Raw genomic sequence first — 17,284 nt, forward strand, 5'->3', positions numbered from 1 at the left:
CAGTCTGCATCTACCTTTAAAGCAGGAGAAATGGTTTATTACCTGATTCTTCGTGTATGAGCGTAGTACCAAAAGTAAACATTTCTGTCAGTCCTGTCTGGGATCTTACTTTAAAGTACGATGTGAATTTTTGACGAAGTTATGTCAATTGGTTTCCAAATGTTCTTTACATAACACGCATTGTGTTTTATCCATTAGTTTCCACAGTCCGTTAATATTGTTCGGCCGTCAATAGAGACTGTTAAATAGAATGTAGAATTAGTGGCTAGAATATTGCGTTCGAAACTCGTCTTACCTTTGTGTCACCGAGCGAGGTGGCGCAGTGGTTAGCACACTGGACTAGGATTCGGGAGGACAACGGTTCAAATGCGCGTCCGGCTATCGCGATTTAGGTTTTTCGTGACTTGCCTAAATCGCTTCAGGCAAATGCCGGGATAGTTCCTTTGAAAGGGCACAGTCGATTTTCTTCAGCCTCCTTCTCTAGTCCGACGGAACCGATGACCTCGCTGTTTGGTCCCCTCCCCCAAATCAACCAATCAACCAACCGTTGTGTCTCATAGAACATTTCATACATTTCTTCGAAATACATGTGGACAGAAGAATCTCAAGAACAATATAAACGTAAACTTAAACATAAGAAAAACACAATTTTCAACCCGTTTCTAGTTGTCAAGTGCGTAATACTTCTACAGTACCAGATAAATAATTTGCTGATCTTGACTACAGTGTGCAACTTTACTTGCGGTAACAATTATGTGAAACATAATCGCTAGTCAGCTTCAAATAACTGCTGTCTGACCACCAGAATGTGAGTATACGAAGTAAGCTTTTGACGTGGCTCATCTTATCATAACGATTCTGGTCATACATTGTTACTTCAAGGCCTTATGGCGACAAGGATTGTTCGTGAAGCACCTTAATTAGCAAATGATAAATAGTAATATAATTAAACAACGCAGTGAATGAGGGGCGACAAATAGTTTCTGTTTGAGGGCGTTGCTGCAGCGGAAATGCAACCAAGCATGACTGTGATGAGGGTACATAAGTGTGGCATTCGTATCTCTCCGACTTTCTTGCAGTAAATGCGGAAACGTGAACTATGATGACGTTATTACCAAATGCATCCAAACAGGACCAAAGAGCTGTTATTCTTTTCACGGCTGCCGCACGACCAAAACCGACAGACATCCATCGGACAATGAGGAATATGTATGGGACCTATACCTGTTCAAAACCACCGTTGTGGAGAAGTGCACCAAGTTTCGGTACACCAGTTGATCTGCGAGGCCAGCTTCCTTCATTACGGGCAACAACAAGTAGGCAGTTGGTTATGTTATTAGGACGGACCGTGCGTAACCAATCGTGCACTGGCAAAGGACCTCGACGTCGGCTTCGGTAACATGCAACACATTATACATCAGGCATTAGGCTGCCGTAAGGCCTACAACTAGTGGATACACTGGACGTTGAGCGCCGAACAAAAAGCAAACCGCGTGGCTGTTTGCCTGAAGCACCCGATGCATTTCAGTGATGAAGGCCACACGCTCCTTGAGCACATTGTTGCAGGCGACGAAAGCTGTTACCAGTCCTGGGAACTGTAGTGAAAGCGTCGATCATCTCATTGTGCCAATAAGTGCAAGAGCAAGCCGTCTGTTGGAAAGGTGATGTACATCCCGTTCTTTTATTACCGGGAGCCATTCATTCTTTCAAGGAACCTGGTGTATTCATCAATGAGGAACGGTACATCGCTGCACTGGACACATTACGGCGTGTAGTTAAGGCAAAACATCCGGGAACACTGCGGAAACAGGTGCTGCTGTTTCACGATAACATACTTCCCCGTGTCACAGATATCGTAAGGCAGAATTTACAAATCAAGTCTGAGACACTTGAGCGCCCGCCACGTGGTTCTGGTTGCTCGTCATGCGTTTACGACGCCGCTGGTCCTCTGGAAAGTCCTTGAATGATCGACCTTTCGGACGAGGATGTGCAGCAGTCAGTTACGGACCTCTTCACGCTGCTGGACACGATGGTTGCTTCCTGAATCTGGACTGTACGGCCTTCTAGGGACACTTTTTTATCGCCTCTTACACGAATAGTAATCATTAAACAAAAGATCACTAAAAGCATACAACCGAACTTGGGAATTTCTAAATCACCAGAGCTACGAATACAGCCCGTTCAACAGCTGCATAGAAGTTTTCTTACAGTAACAAATTCACCAAGGTCGAAATATTCAGTCCTCGATGACCCGACTTTGAGTCGAAATCCAGTCTCAAACTGATGGATATTCTAAATCCCGAACTGTAGGACACCGAAAGTATTTACAATTCCGAATAATACTCAAGCCCAAGAGGCTCTCTGAGCAAACAATACTTTACCAGAACCAACCTCAGCGACCAGAAGACGAAGACGAAAGTCCCTGAGCTCTGCTCAGCCTTCCTATTCACAAATCTCGTCATGCGAACGTTACGTTATGCTATACAGCAACTTGGAATTCGACCACAGTTTGCAGGATTCGACATAGTATGACAATTAATTCTGGCTTATTAAAAACGACATCTCACATTATTCAATTTTCACTGTACCAATAAGAACATTCTTTATTCAATTTTACACGGAACAAACGGAAATGGAGTGAAACTAATCAGCAGGAAAACGTTACTGACTACATTAGTGCAATTCTACGTTAGTCAAGTAACAATACTGGATATACACTGCTTGACAGCTGCTAAGGAACAGAGATATTGTTGCACAGGAATGATCTAAGGTAATGATGCACGACATTAAACAAATTAAATGTGTAATATAGGTGTAATGTTATATTTATAACGGAAAATATTACAGATTTCAAGACATGGGAAAACAGGATAACCGACATAAATAGCGTTCCTGTTTGACACAGATCAGACTCCCAACATAACGCCCGTTATCGGACTCTCAGTAAAGGATATGACTTTGTCGGATACTAACAAATATTTTGCACCTGTTATTCGTGCTAGCTACCAAACTGTTGAGGAGTATATGGAGCGTATTGTCCCCTTCTGTCTCAAGGTGGTTTTCAGTTCTTACCCGGTTCGGGTCAGAAGTGTCCGTTGAGAAGGACCTACCAAAAGCATCCCATTCATACGCAAAATCGTTTACGTCCGGGAAGTATGTAGGAAATGCATACGTACAGTATCTTCACCTTCCAGAGCGCCCGACACCTTAGCAATCCTGTTTGATCGGGCGTTATCGTCCATAAAAAAGAAGTCGGGACATACCGCAACCCCCATAAAGACGGACGTGATCCAGAATAATCATTCTGCAGTACCACTGTTCCATCACGTTACTTCGCGCAACGATATGAAGCGGTGTTTATCCATTGTGCATTATGCCTGTCCACACGATAACGCCTAAGTCATGTCAGTGCGGTTCATTAACTTTCTGTTGTGTCTAACGTGTTCCTCTCTGTCTCCACACGATCTGGTGGCGAGTATCACTTGCCACAATGAAGCAGGATTCTTCGGAGAACATCACTCTGGACCACTATTGCTAACCACAACCAACGTGCTTCATAAACCAACGAATTATTTCTCGACGATGGCGTGGTTGAAGTGGGATGCTTCTAATAGGCTTCTGGGCATGCTAACCAGTCTGATTTAATCGCCGTGAAATATTTTTGGCACAAACAGGCTACCGGCAGCGGTTGCAAGGTCTGCAGCGATCTACCTAGGTGTGAGATACGTGTTCCCTTTCGCTACTAGGGGTCATATCGATCCTCTTTCCGGTATGGTGGTCCATCTACGACCACTTGTATGCTTTCGTGCTTTCGCATAGCACTTCCAAATTCAGTGGCCTTTTTTAATCGTGCGATATTTTCAGACGCATCCATTAGCACAGAAGTGACACTGTGACTGGCTTGGAAAGGTCCTGCTGTTCTTCCACGATCGTAAGCGCTCAAATGATATTTTGCAGACATGTTGCTATACCACCCAGAATGTCACGCTAATCGGTTTCACAACAACCTTCATCAAACACCGAACTTCATGAACTATCGAATATATACTGAGCTTTTTCGCACAGGTTTAGCATCAGTTAGCACTTCCGAACCTCTACATTTCCTTTTACTGTCATTGATCGGGTCTTCCGTAGCAGTGGTCGCTTGTCTTCTAGCGACTAGCTTTCGTTCGTTACCAGATGTCAGTTGTTCCTAAGCAACTGTCAAGAAGTATATTAAGCCAGCACATGTCATTAAATAAGGTGATTGATTGTAAGATAATGGAACAACTCTCTCATGCTGGCGATAATCCTTTGTGGAGTGCTGGTTAACTTATTCAATAAATTATTTATAAATGGTAATTCTATTTGCAAGTTTTTTGTTTTACAATAATAGGAGTATGGTCATTCCCTAGCTGGCATACAGGGCCACTTAGGGTGTGTTTACTATTTTTTATTGATTTTAACACAATTTCTCGTGTACATCAATGTAACCAATTTCGTTAGTAAAAATTTTATACACATGGTAATAATCTTAATGAGGTCATCTCACTCTCACGAATCCGACACTGCCTTTGGATTTTTTGTAGCATGTCTATTAGTAGTTTTGGTGTGTCTAGTGAATAAATTAGGTTTCCATTGTAACATATTCAGTTTCTCGGTCATCTTGCCTAACTTACTCCTCAAGCAAGCAGTGGCCCACTCTCTCCTTACCAGTTCGGAACTTCCAAGTCGCAGAGCCGCTGTAACACGTCGAAAGGCGCTCCCCTCGCTGCAGTAGCCGGGTCGCTCTGCCGAGCAGCAGGTCTGAACTACCTGGCCCAGCCATATGACGGCAACTTGCTAGCTACACAGAGCTCAACCAAATACTCAGCATTTAAATACAATTCTCAGCACACATGCTGCTGCTCTTGCCTCAAGCGCTTCTTTTTGGCGGCCTATTTATCTACAGCTACATCTAGTGACATCTTCCATCTGTCTACCTGAAACGTCGCGTATCTGAGGTTTTCTACTATGTCTATTCTCATACAACTGCACTAAGGCACTTTTATTGCTGCTAGTAAACAACGGAATACTTAATTTTCTGTTGCTGTGTTTGTTTTTGAAATTGCTATTTTAACATGCGTCAGACTGTTTGAACAATATTCATATAACTGTCTGAACATCATAAATAATTAATTTTGATTACTGCTCCTCGTTTGCATTTCGTATTATTTTACTGGTAACAGGTGGTACCATGGGGATTTCGGAAGTTGCTGAACTGGGTGGCCACAGAGTACCAGGGATATCCCATTATTGTAACGGAGAATGGTTACGCCGACACCGGAGAACTCGATGACCAAGGGCGCATCAGCTACTATGGAGTGAGTATATACCACCTGAATTTTCTGTTAAATGTGTGTCAACATCCATTTATCTCAGCAACAGATGTATTAACCAGTATCGCCGGCCGCTATGGCTGAGTGGTTCTAGGCACTTCAGTCTACAACCGCGCTGCTGCTACGGTCGCAGGTTCGAATCCTGCCTCGGCCATGGATGTGTGTGTTGTCCTTAGGTTAGTTAGGTTTAAGTACTGTAAGTCTAGGGGACTGATGCCCTCAGATGTTAAGCCACATAGTGCTTAAAGGCATTTGAACCATATTAACCTGTATCGAATTATTTCAAGAGACTAGCACTAGTTCCGACTGACCCTTTCATGAATCTAAAACTATTCCTTCATCAGAAGCAAAAATCAACCTCCTGGTTTCTTATGGAAAAAAATTGTCCGAGCGTATGTATCGGGATACAAATTAAGCTAGTTAAGTAGCAAAGATGCAAATACAAAAAATGACCGACGGTACAAGAGAATTAAAGTAGCAAAGATGCAAATACAAAAAATGACCGACGGTACAAGAGAATTAAAGTGTACTATTACCATGCAAATATTCAACAATGAGTGGAATCTACGCAAAATCTGTATTATCATGCCAACTGTTTATGTAGCAAAGTAATGGATAATTGTCACTCGACACAAAATTTCACAAATTGAACACAAAAAGAATTTTCGGGGAAAAAAGTTCAACACTAGTAAAATTAGCGCAGCGGTATTTTTTATATTCGAGAAATCCAACACTATCTGGCTGTGTATTAACAAAAAAAATAAAGAACGAATTATGCTGGAAGAAAAGGTCCTCATATTAAAGCCGCACACTGTATGTTTCTGTATGAAATTCGGCCCAAATTTACTTCCCAACTCTGTAAAAAAATCTACATATTACGAAAACTGTAAACCCACAAACTATGATGCAATTTACTCTCGTATGCTAATCTTTGACTAAACATAACCTAATTTGAAGTGAACTGTAACTGGTCTGAAATCAACATGTGTTTATATTAGATAAACAACTGAAGTAAAACAATACAATTTTCCACTCACCTAGCGTCCTGACAACATCGTTGCAGGTTTCTCGAAAGCGCAACAGCAAACATCAAGCAGGCAGCGGCTAAGCTAGATTTCTTTTTTAAATAAAATTTCCGAACTAAATTCAAACTGTTACATACCGTATGGCCCAGTGCGGTAATGCGTAATAATAAACCTTGTTTCACCAGTGGAATGGGGAAAACAAGTATTCCTATGAAATGATATTCCAAGGGAACGACTGTAGAATGAAGTATGTATTCAAAAAGACAGAACAAAACGTTCGTCTGTACAACACTATGCTTAATGAAATGAATAATGATTTTATAAAGGTACAATGTTAACAGTGAAGTTCTATAAAAACCAAACAGCTCAGTCAGTCGATATCCTACTGCATGACTCACGGTTGTGGGGTAGTCTTTCTCTCAGCTCTGAGCAAGTTAACTAGATGGCAATAATCATTTTGACAAACCATGCGCACAGTTCTGCAGTCTCACCTCATACTTCTTCTGTTCAAGAATATAGCATTCTTAAAGATTTATATTCTTTTCGGTCTCCGATATATGCATCATATTCATTCTTGCTATCCTTTACATTAACTGTTCATCTAACACAGCCAACCACAAGTCAACACAGGACTGCTGAACAGGTTCATCACCTTTTCCACTTCAACTAAGAATGTATCAGACTCAGCAGAGACAAAGACTGTGCCACAACGAGACCAGATTTTGTTTAACACCAACATAACTTACTCTCTCTCTCTCTGACATGCACATCGATAACTTGCAAAAATCAAAAGGACATGTACACGTTACAAGTAATGCACTATTGTTGACAGTATGCCTCTGGAAAATAGTATATAGCGTAAATGGGATATTTAGTGTACTTGTGCTAAACTCTTTGTGTGTGTGTGTGTGTGTTCCTCTGTGTGTGTGTGTGTGTGTGTGTGTGTGTGTGTGTGTACAGTTACACTGGCTGTCATCCAGTGAAAGAAGGTGAACAATTCATTTCATAAGTCTAATATAATAATAGCCCTGAAGAGCACACACTATTTATGTTTATTATGTGGACATGGACGCTTCATGGACGCTGTCATCCTCTCTTACCTATTCACTGAATGGAGACCACAGATCAACAAACTTGGAAACATCTGTGTTGATACTCTTCGTCGAAACTTTTACAGCATCGGCTACTTTTCTCAATATGCTTAAAACAAAATTCGTCCTGATGCTCATCTAATGTGGGCTTCGTTTACTCTTCCTTTCTGTTTGCAGTTCGTGTCTATTTATCAGTTTTGCTATTGCCCACTCTCTACCTGCTGTTTGCTTTAGACACAGAAAAACACATAAACTAATGTGATGGAAAGGCGATGAGGCAGACCCAGAGTAGATGAAAATAATTTTTACGGTGGAAAATAGAGTTTTTTTATTAATTAATCCGCATGGGAACATTGCTAGATTTTTTTTTTTGTAAAGATACCCATGACCTTTGTAGCTTGGACCGAATTATGAAATAAGAAATTGTCCACCAGTCTTCTTAAGGGGAGTCAAAGTAAATGAAAAAAGAATACATCAAGTAAAATCAATTTATGTTACGTGAAGAAAATAAGCTATTTACCTACATAATTAATAACTATTGTTTCCATCGAGTATATTTTGATTTCTCCTACCTCTGTTGGTTTGAAATCTTTTTAAGTTTCCAAGCTCTGTGCCTTTGAAAATATTTCTTATCGGCCATGAATTAATTTATCTATACTATTCATATTTTGTTAGAGGACAACGCATTGTTAAGATTGTATTATAATTGTAATTTCACTTGTTTTCATCTCATTTAAGATGTCTATCATTCAGAGTATACTACTTTAACTCTTATTTGACGTTCAACTAGTCCAGTTTCCTGCTGGATGACGCCTATATCTACTCGTTTTTCACTTACTTTCTATTTTTCTTTTCCTAAAATTGCTATGTGTCAACTGTACATTCAGTCGTTTTCTTTGTGTCCATAACTTCCTCTCACTGTTTAAAATTCGTGTAAAAGCTTCCTCCCTTAAATATTTCCATTTGTTTTGAAATTTAATAGTAACATTGTATTTTTCTGACGTCGTATTGTGGAATTGCTCCACATTTGAATTTAATGGAACAGAGAATGACGAAAAAAAGTGCCACATGAAACCATGCCCATCGGCAACAAGAAAATTACAATAATTCTGCATATTTGCAAAGTTTTCTGTTTAGAACTATGTGAACGATCTAGGTATGAACGAAGACAACAGAGATTATTAGCTGTTGATCTGTACGAGAATAAGAGCAGCAGAATTATTAATAACATAAAATAATTATTAGTAATAGGACAAAGAAAACATCATCAGTGAAATACAGATAAATTTAAAATACACAAGATTAGCTTAACGCCCACTGCTTTGCTCGAGTGAACTGTACGGTCCTGAAGAGATTTTTCTCTGTTTTCATTTAATGTAATTTTTATGTTGTTGATAAAGTAAATGATAAAGGCAACTGCAGGAAAGGCACTATGAGTACGGGAAGGACTTAATCATGGCCTTTTTAGATATTGAGAAGGCGTATGACAGTATCTATAGGGACAAGCTCTGGGATGTGCTGAACGCAAAAGGGATAGATGAAGAGATAACACGAAAAGTCAGAAAAATGTATGAGGGAAGTGAGAGTTGTGTGAAAGTGGGGAGGGAACGTACTGCATGGTTCAAGCTGGAAAATGGGCTGCGACAGGGAAGTGCACTTTCGCCTTTATTGTTTATTATTGTTATGGATGAAATCCTACAGCAAGTATCAGATGCAATTGGAGATCATAAAATGAAAGCAGTGCTTTTTGCCGATGACCTGATGTTATGGGGAAATTGGGATAAGGAGGTGCAAGAGCAGTTAGATGTATGGGAGGCTACGGCAGCACAATATGGAATGCATTTCTCTGCAAAGAAAAGTGAAATAATTGTCACAACAAGGAAGAAGAATAGGCCAAATGTGGATATAACTTGTGGAGGGGAAAAACTACAAGTGGTAGAGAACTTCAAGTACCTGGGAAGCATGATTGAAAGTAAGGGGGGAAACGCAATGGAAATAAATGAAAGGTGCAGAAAAGCAGGGCAGTTCTTCAAATGCATTAGGGGGCTTATTTGCAGCACAGAAATCCAAGGGAATTATATACCGAACCTACTTTGTCCCCATATTGGCATACGGAAGTGAGACATGGGTAATGCACAAAAGCGACAAAAGTAGAATACAAGCTAGTGAAATGAAGTTCCAGAGGAGCAGGTTGAGTGTAACAAGACGAGACAGATTGCGAAATGTGTATGTGAGGGAAAGACTAAAGGAGGAACCAGTACAGGACAGGATAGAAAAATCAAGACTGCAGTGGTATGGACACATGAAGAGAATGGATGAGGGAAGAATTCCAAAGAGGATGTATGATCTGCAACTGGAGGGGAAGAGGCCCAGGGGAAGACCAAGAGATAGATGGGTGAAGGGAGTGAAGGAATGTGCGACGAGAAGAGGAGAGAACTGGACGAAGGTGGAAGAGGGGGAATGGTGGAAAGACAGAACACGATGGAGAGGCTTGTGCTCCCGACAGACCCAGCCAGTGGCAGGAAACTGTCCAAGATGATGAAGATGATGATGATGATAAATTTCAGTGCCTTGTAAGTTTTCTCGCTAATTAAGGTCATATAAGTATGGTCTTTTCCGAATGTACTTCTGACCAAAAAGGGATTCTGGTACCTCGAATCTAAAATGTTTGTCAATCATGTCTTTGGTGTTATTGTGCAGACATTTCCATAGCAACTTCCATCCCCTAACAAACAGTTCTTTATATCTAACTGAAAAGTGAAATATCAATTTTCATAAAGTACTTTTAAACTTTTTTCGGGTAACGAAATAATTTCTTAAACCTTAGGGGTTCAATTTCCAGAAACACTGAAATATATATATATATATATTTCTATTTCTAACCGAGAAGACAAATACGAACTGTCATAGGTGTATCCTTCGTTGAATTCCCAAAAATGCTGGAACATATATTTTCTATTTTCTGATTGAAAAGCCAAATTGCAGTTTTTGTAGTTCTAGCTTCAAAATTCCTTTATTTGCGACATACTTTCAAAAAGCCTTTCATCCCCAATTTCACCCCCTTAGGAATGGAATTTAGGACAATCCTTCCTGAAACACCTGCAATATAAGAGCCACACTCTCTTCCAAACTTCAAGTTTCTATCCATATCGGCTTGGGCTGGGCGGTGAGGAGTCAGAGAATCTGTCTGACCCTATTTCACCGCCTTAGGAGTTGAATTCTCTAAAACACTGAAACACGTATTTTATCTCTGACTGAGAAGCCAAACACCAATTTTCAAAGATACAGCTTTAAACACGATTTTGCAATGAAATAATTTTGTAAAACATTTCATCTCTTACTTTAACCTCTTAGGAGTTGAATTTCCAAAAACAGTGACATGTGCATGTTTTATTTCTAACAGAGGAGTCATACAAATTTTCATAGATTTAGCTTCAAAAATACTTGCACAATGAAATATTCCCTTAAAAGTTTTCATCACCCATTTTACCCCCATAGTGGTTCTACTTCCAAAAAAACGAAAACACATCTTTTTTATTTGTAACCGAGAAGTCAAATACCAATGTTCATACATGTAGATTTACAAACACTTAAGTCTTTCTTCAATAATGTTATATTTTCAAGGAAGACTTTCACCCAGAATTCATCCCCACAGGGTTTAATTTCCAAAAATACTGAAAGATATATTTCTTTACTTCTCACCACCAAGAAACCAAATAGCAATTTTCTTAAGTCTAGCTTCAAAATTGCCTTGATAGCAACATTTTGCAAAAGAAGCCCTTCATCCGTTATTTCACACCCCTTGGGGTTGTAATTTCGAAAAATCTCTCCTTAAACGACGCATGCAGTAAAAGATCCACACCTTCGCCTAATATGAAGTCAGGCAGTTAGTCAGTCAGTTAGGAAATAGCGTTTTATATACAGAGATGAATAACATTCTCACACGAACTTATGAAAAGCAACTACCACATATGAAATTCTCCTGTCAGTGGACAATTTTCAAAACATCAATATTTTAATACATTTATATGTGTATCAATAACTTTATATTTTGCATCTAAATCAAATTCTGGCTTTATTGAGAAGCTTATCTGAATTTATGTATCCGAAGGTACGATACAGCATCGTTTGAGGGAATTGCAAGAAATATTTAATGATCCGGAAAGAAAGGTTGAAACAGAAAAATTATGTGTTAATTATTATTTCATGGGCGACAACCTTATTAAAGACATTAACTATTCGCCACGTTTTTTTGTAATTACCACCTAACTGGCAATCCTGTACATCCACCAAACTACCTTTCTGAGTCAGTGGTCGTCAAACAACTTCCATTAATTCTCAGCTCCTTATAAAGCGCATAAAATAAAGTGACTAAAGTTTCATACTAGGTACCCACGCGTCCCTGTCTTTCTAAATGCCAAATACTCGTTTTAAAGGCGTGTATCGAGATGGAGAGTCTACTTCACAATCTGTCTCCATATTTTGCACAATTGTTGGAAATATTTCACTGTCTTTGTTTCAGAGTTACCTGGCTGAAATGCTTAAAGCTGTCAACGAAGATGGAGTGAATGTCTTTGGTTACATGGCGTGGAGCATCATCGACAACTTAGAATGGGCTTCTGGATATGCGTAAGTCACATACGTTTCCATCTGTTTACTCATGAGGAACCTCTGAAAGTTCGACATTCAGGTACTCTGGTCCTGCTTTGAAAACCATTTGGAATTCGTTGTTGCTGTTGGACCTGCTGTCGTATGCATGTTGTTGACGTATAGAGAGTGTAATGGGTATAAGTACAGATATTTCTATTGGTGTCTGGGATCGGCATACTGAACCATATTACATCATCAGTATTTACGTCATTTGCTGACTAATAGTTGTAATTATGGCAAGTTTTTTTGGTAGGATAGTACCTCCAAGTACCTGTGACCAGAGCAAGCCACTAGTGCTTATTTTCCTCTAAGGAACTGGTCACCTGTTGAAGTGTAGATGCGTGGACACAAATGGGTTAGTCTATTCCAGCAGGCATGGTCCACTTAGTGGTGCAACTACTGTTGAGCAGGAAACACGTTGTAAGGTATGTGACGTGTTTGTGGGAAGACTGTTCGTTGCAGGCAAAAGACAAGCAACACACAAATGTGTGTACATAATAGGGAAAGGGTTACAAAAATTCTGCACTGATACCCGTTACATACTGTGTGTGTGTGTGTGTGTGTGTGTGTGTGTGTGTGTGTGTGTGTAGTGTTATATTGACGTATTTATATACCCATATCAGAAAAAATGTTGACGTGTTTTCAATCTCTGGCACAAGGGACATAAATAGCTCCCTTCAAAATTCCATTCATGACTTGCAAATGACTTATTGTGCTGGCTTTTCTGCTTCTGATGTATTTTCTAATCGCAAGGATCGAAAATCTTAGATCTTACTGTGGCAAACGAGAAAGCTGGCTTCAGATGTGGCCATTTGTAAGTTCCGAACGGTGCATCTAACCTTGCTCTTGAACACTTTGAATCCCCGCAAACACACACACACACACACACACGCACATACACTGAAATATTAATCTCGGCACTTCCAAATATCAAATTGTCGATTCCCCGATGCCTCAGGAGTGTCCTGTCAACCGACCTATTCATTAAGCCAATTCGTGTCGCTTTTTTTTGTTTCGCATTTCGATTAAGTATCTCCTTACTAGTTATTCGATGTAGCCATCTAAATTTAAATTTTCTTCTGTATCTTCACAATGATTAAGATCCTTAATTTTTCTGCTTGTTGATACTTATTCTCGTCATCTTTTCACATCCTTCCAAGGCTACATTCCATACCGTAATGTACAGAGGCCTTTAAGCATCAGTGAATGATGAAATTGCTAAATTTTAAGCTATAGCTAGCTATGGTGGTATTGCATAGTAAATATCTCACTGTAATGACTTATACATGGCTGCTGGAAGAGATACTTCTGTTCTCTTAGGAACGTCTAATTTCAGCCATAAATGTCGCTAAACTTTACTCGCTGCTTGAACAATTGTAATTTCTCCCATGAACTGCTGTTGATCCAATTCCGAATTTTTACAAATGAATGTCACTCCGTATGAAGCATGAGAAAATGTATCTCAGTTTTTTCGTATATCCACTACCGATACCGCGAAACCATTTCAATGTCCCACCGACCAACTTACTCAGACCTTTAATCTCTCTTCGCATCTAAGCTCTGCGTGAATCTACATATTGTACCAAAATGTCTCCCTCTCTCATAGCTAATGGGTCAATATTTCTTCAACGCACAGTAACACACTTTCAGAACCACACTGACGACGCCTTCATTAATCTGTTTTGTCTAGTTTTAAAGTCGAGCATCAGCACTCTCATATTTCAAAATTAATTTTCTTTGTTTCCCTCCACTCAACAGCACTTCTACTAATTTTTTTTTCGTGATCACCCCAGAGAGCCATCAAACTGGGAAGACCAAAACGAAACTCATAATTCAATGTTATCAGAAATTGAACTAAACTCCCCCATCGTGCTGTGGAGACCCCACGTTGTATCATATTTTCCGAATAGCGTTATTTGACTGCTGTGGGAAAGGACAAGGGATCTTCACAAAGCTCTACCTGTCAGCATGCGAACTTAGAAGCCGCTGCTTCCTATTCAAGAAGCCCCTCAATTGACCTCTCGAGTCAAAGTGCAGTCAACCCACCAAGCAAATAAATCGGAACTGGAACCCGGATTCTCTGCAAGACAGACATGTTGACTGCTCTGCTTTCAATGTGAAGCACATACAGAGTGACAGTGAATTATATGATACAGAATCGCCAAAACTTCTAAACGGTTTGCCTTAGGACGTTCAAACTCACGGCTGGCCGCAGTGCATGACGGGAATTATTATGAGCATGCGAATGCAATTTCTTGTTGTCAGCCATCTGCCCGTAGAAATGTCACGGTACAGCGTGCCTGAGCGTATAGTGCGTCTGGAGGCCTACTATGGGAGCAATAACAGCCCAACTGCGGCTCAAAGGAAATTTGCTACCGAGTTCAAGCCGAAGGCAACAGGTCCAAGTGTGCTAACAATCAAGCATTTTATTCGTAAATTTGAGAGAAAGGGTAGTGTTCATGATAACAGTGTTGGCAATGTCGGTCGTCTAAAAAGGCTGAAAACGCCTGAAAACATCTAGAAGACCAGGAGAAATCTATCAGACGAGCTGCACAACAGGTGCTAATCAACCGGGAGACTCTACGACAAATTGTTGTTGAAGACCTCCATCTCTTCCCATACAAAATCCAAACCCATCAGCCATTAAGCCCCAGGGTCTTGGGAGAGCGGTTGTGTTTAACCAACATTGTCCACAGAATTGACGAACAGAACTTTGATGTGAATACTGTTCACTTGGATGTGGTCGCCAATAAGAAAAATTGGCGCATTTGGGGGACTGAGAATCCGCATGTGGTGTGTAGTAACCAGTCACGGAATGATCTGTGGGATATTCCTTGATGCCACAGTGACTATCGAACGGTACGTGAACGGTTTGGAAGACGATTTCATCCTCATTATTCAAAGTGACCCTGATTTTGACAAGATGTGGTTCATGGAAGACGGAGCTCGACCACTCGAAGCAGGAGAGTGATGTCCCGGATGAGCACTTTGGGGACCTGGAGGAGCCTCTGGGGTACCCAGAGACTTCTGGCATGGGGCCCGATTGGCCGCCATATTGGCTGCCACTCACACCGAACATGTCATAACCTAAATCAGAATAAATGTAGTGTCGGATGTTGTACAAAGTGTGTGCATGCCTTAGTTTGTAACTAATTTAACTTTTTTCCCCAATAGATCAATAACGGTCATCCTTTACATCAATCACATTGGATTTGATAATTTCATTGTACTTTTGACAAATAATGCTTATACTTCAACAACACTATACACAATTGGCAGTCGTTACATGAGAGCATGTTACGTCAATTCCGGTGTGTCAGTAGTGGGGCAGTTAAGTATGAAATGTCATAATTTTTACGTCATCGGGATCATTGCCACGAGGTGTTCCATTTCGTTGTGTTGTACTGATTCTTTTGAAACTCTGTTGTTTTCGATATCGAGTAAAGGATGGATGTACAACGTAGCAACTTCTATGTTGGTTAGTATGACTGTGGTACTACTTCATGTATTAGCTGTTCAAATAATAGCTCATCAGTGAATCTACGAATCTTGTAGACCTGATGGTCGAACTCGTTGATTTCACCACATGTCCTTCTGTACATTTTTTATTCGTAAAATTTCAGACACTGATTACGCACAAAAACAGAGTTTTAATCATAAATGACAACTGTTGGTGTTAGAATACATCTCCGTATTTTAAAGCAATTTAATTTGGTTTTCAGAGTTCGAATTTTCGGACTTCCCTTGTCGGAACCTCAATGACAGTAAACGCTTCTAAGAACTGTATACATAAATACGTTAATACCAGTGTATCCGTGATATTGTCTGTCAGTAAGTTGACTTTTATTCTGTGCCATCAGCATCGAGTGAACATCGAGTGAACTGCTATGTACTCTTTTTTTTTTATATGTTGCCTTCTTTGGTTGTTCATAGGGTGAGGTTTGGCCTCTATCAGGTGGACTTCAACAGCACAGACCGAACGAGGACCCCCAAGGCGTCGGCGAGTTTTATGGGAGACATTTACAGAAACAGGACTGTCCCTGAGGAGTACTTCCAGTAGCCGTTGATGTTTTAAGATCAGCCCTGTGTTGTGTCACCTGCAACTGCATAATAAATATTCGAAGAAATTACTGATATATCTGATTTTCTTTCTTGAAATAAATTCACCTTGTTCGTGTACAATCCTAGCTAACAGGACCATCAGGATCGGAGGAAATCCTCTCTGGCTTCCGGCGGCTATCTGATTTGGTGAAGACTGCCAGTCTCGCTAGCGGGATGAAAGCAGAGCTCACCATCTGCAGCATCGTCGACAGGACTGATTGCGGACCTCTGGTACAGAGCCGAGTGGAGGGTCTGAATCAGAGGCTGAGACGGTTCTGCGACCGTGTGGGCTGCAGATTCCTCGACTTGCGCCATAGGGTGGTGGGGTTTCGGGTTCCGATGGATAGGTCAGGAGTCCACTACACGCAACAAGCGGCTACACGGGTAGCAGGGGTTGTGTGGCGTGGGCTGGGCGGTTTTTTAGGTTAGATGGCCTTGGGCAAGTACAGAAAGGGCAACAGCCTCAGTGGGTGCGGGGCAAAGTCAGGACATGCGGGGACCAAGCAGCAATCGGTATTGTAATTGTCAACTGTCGAAGCTGCGTTGGTAAAGTACCGGAACTTCAAGCGCTGATAGAAAGCACCGAAGCTGAAATCGTTATAGGTACAGAAAGCTGGCTTAAGCCAGAGATAAATTCTGCCGAAATTTTCACAAAGGTACAGACGGTGTTTAGAAAGGATAGATTGCATGCAACCGGTGGTGGAGTGTTCGTCGCTGTTAGTAGTAGTTTATCCTGTAGTGAAGTAGAAGTGGATAGTTCCTGTGAATTATTATGGGTGGAGGTTTCACTAAACAACCGAACTAGGTTAATAATTGGCTCCTTTTACCGACCTCCCGACTCAGCAGCATTAGTGGCAGAACAACTGAGAGAAAATTTGGAATACATTTCACATAAATTTTCTCAGCATGTTATAGTCTTAGGTGGAGATTTCAATTTACCAGATATAGACTGGGACACTCAGATGTTTAGGACGGGTGGTAGGGACAGAGCATCGAGTGACATTATACTGAGTGCACTATCCGAAAATTACCTCGAGCAATTAAACAGAGAAACGACTCG

At 40.6% G+C, this 17,284-nt stretch overlaps 1 protein-coding gene across 1 annotated transcript in view; it reads left to right on the forward strand.

The window, feature by feature from the left end:
• The window catches only part of LOC126413016 (myrosinase 1-like), a 210,660-nt gene extending 194,477 nt beyond the window's left edge, over window positions 1-16,183 (forward strand). Inside the window, exons 19-21 of the mRNA XM_050082909.1 lie at window positions 5,208-5,342; window positions 11,996-12,102; window positions 16,057-16,183. Of these exons, the coding sequence (XP_049938866.1) occupies window positions 5,208-5,342; window positions 11,996-12,102; window positions 16,057-16,183 (369 nt within the window). The remainder of the gene's footprint in view (window positions 1-5,207; window positions 5,343-11,995; window positions 12,103-16,056) is intronic.
• The last annotated feature ends 1,101 nt before the right edge of the window (window positions 16,184-17,284 follow it).

This window comes from Schistocerca serialis, chromosome 7, assembly GCF_023864345.2.
Source record: "Schistocerca serialis cubense isolate TAMUIC-IGC-003099 chromosome 7, iqSchSeri2.2, whole genome shotgun sequence".
In the NCBI taxonomy this organism is placed as follows: Eukaryota; Metazoa; Arthropoda; class Insecta; order Orthoptera; family Acrididae; genus Schistocerca; species Schistocerca serialis.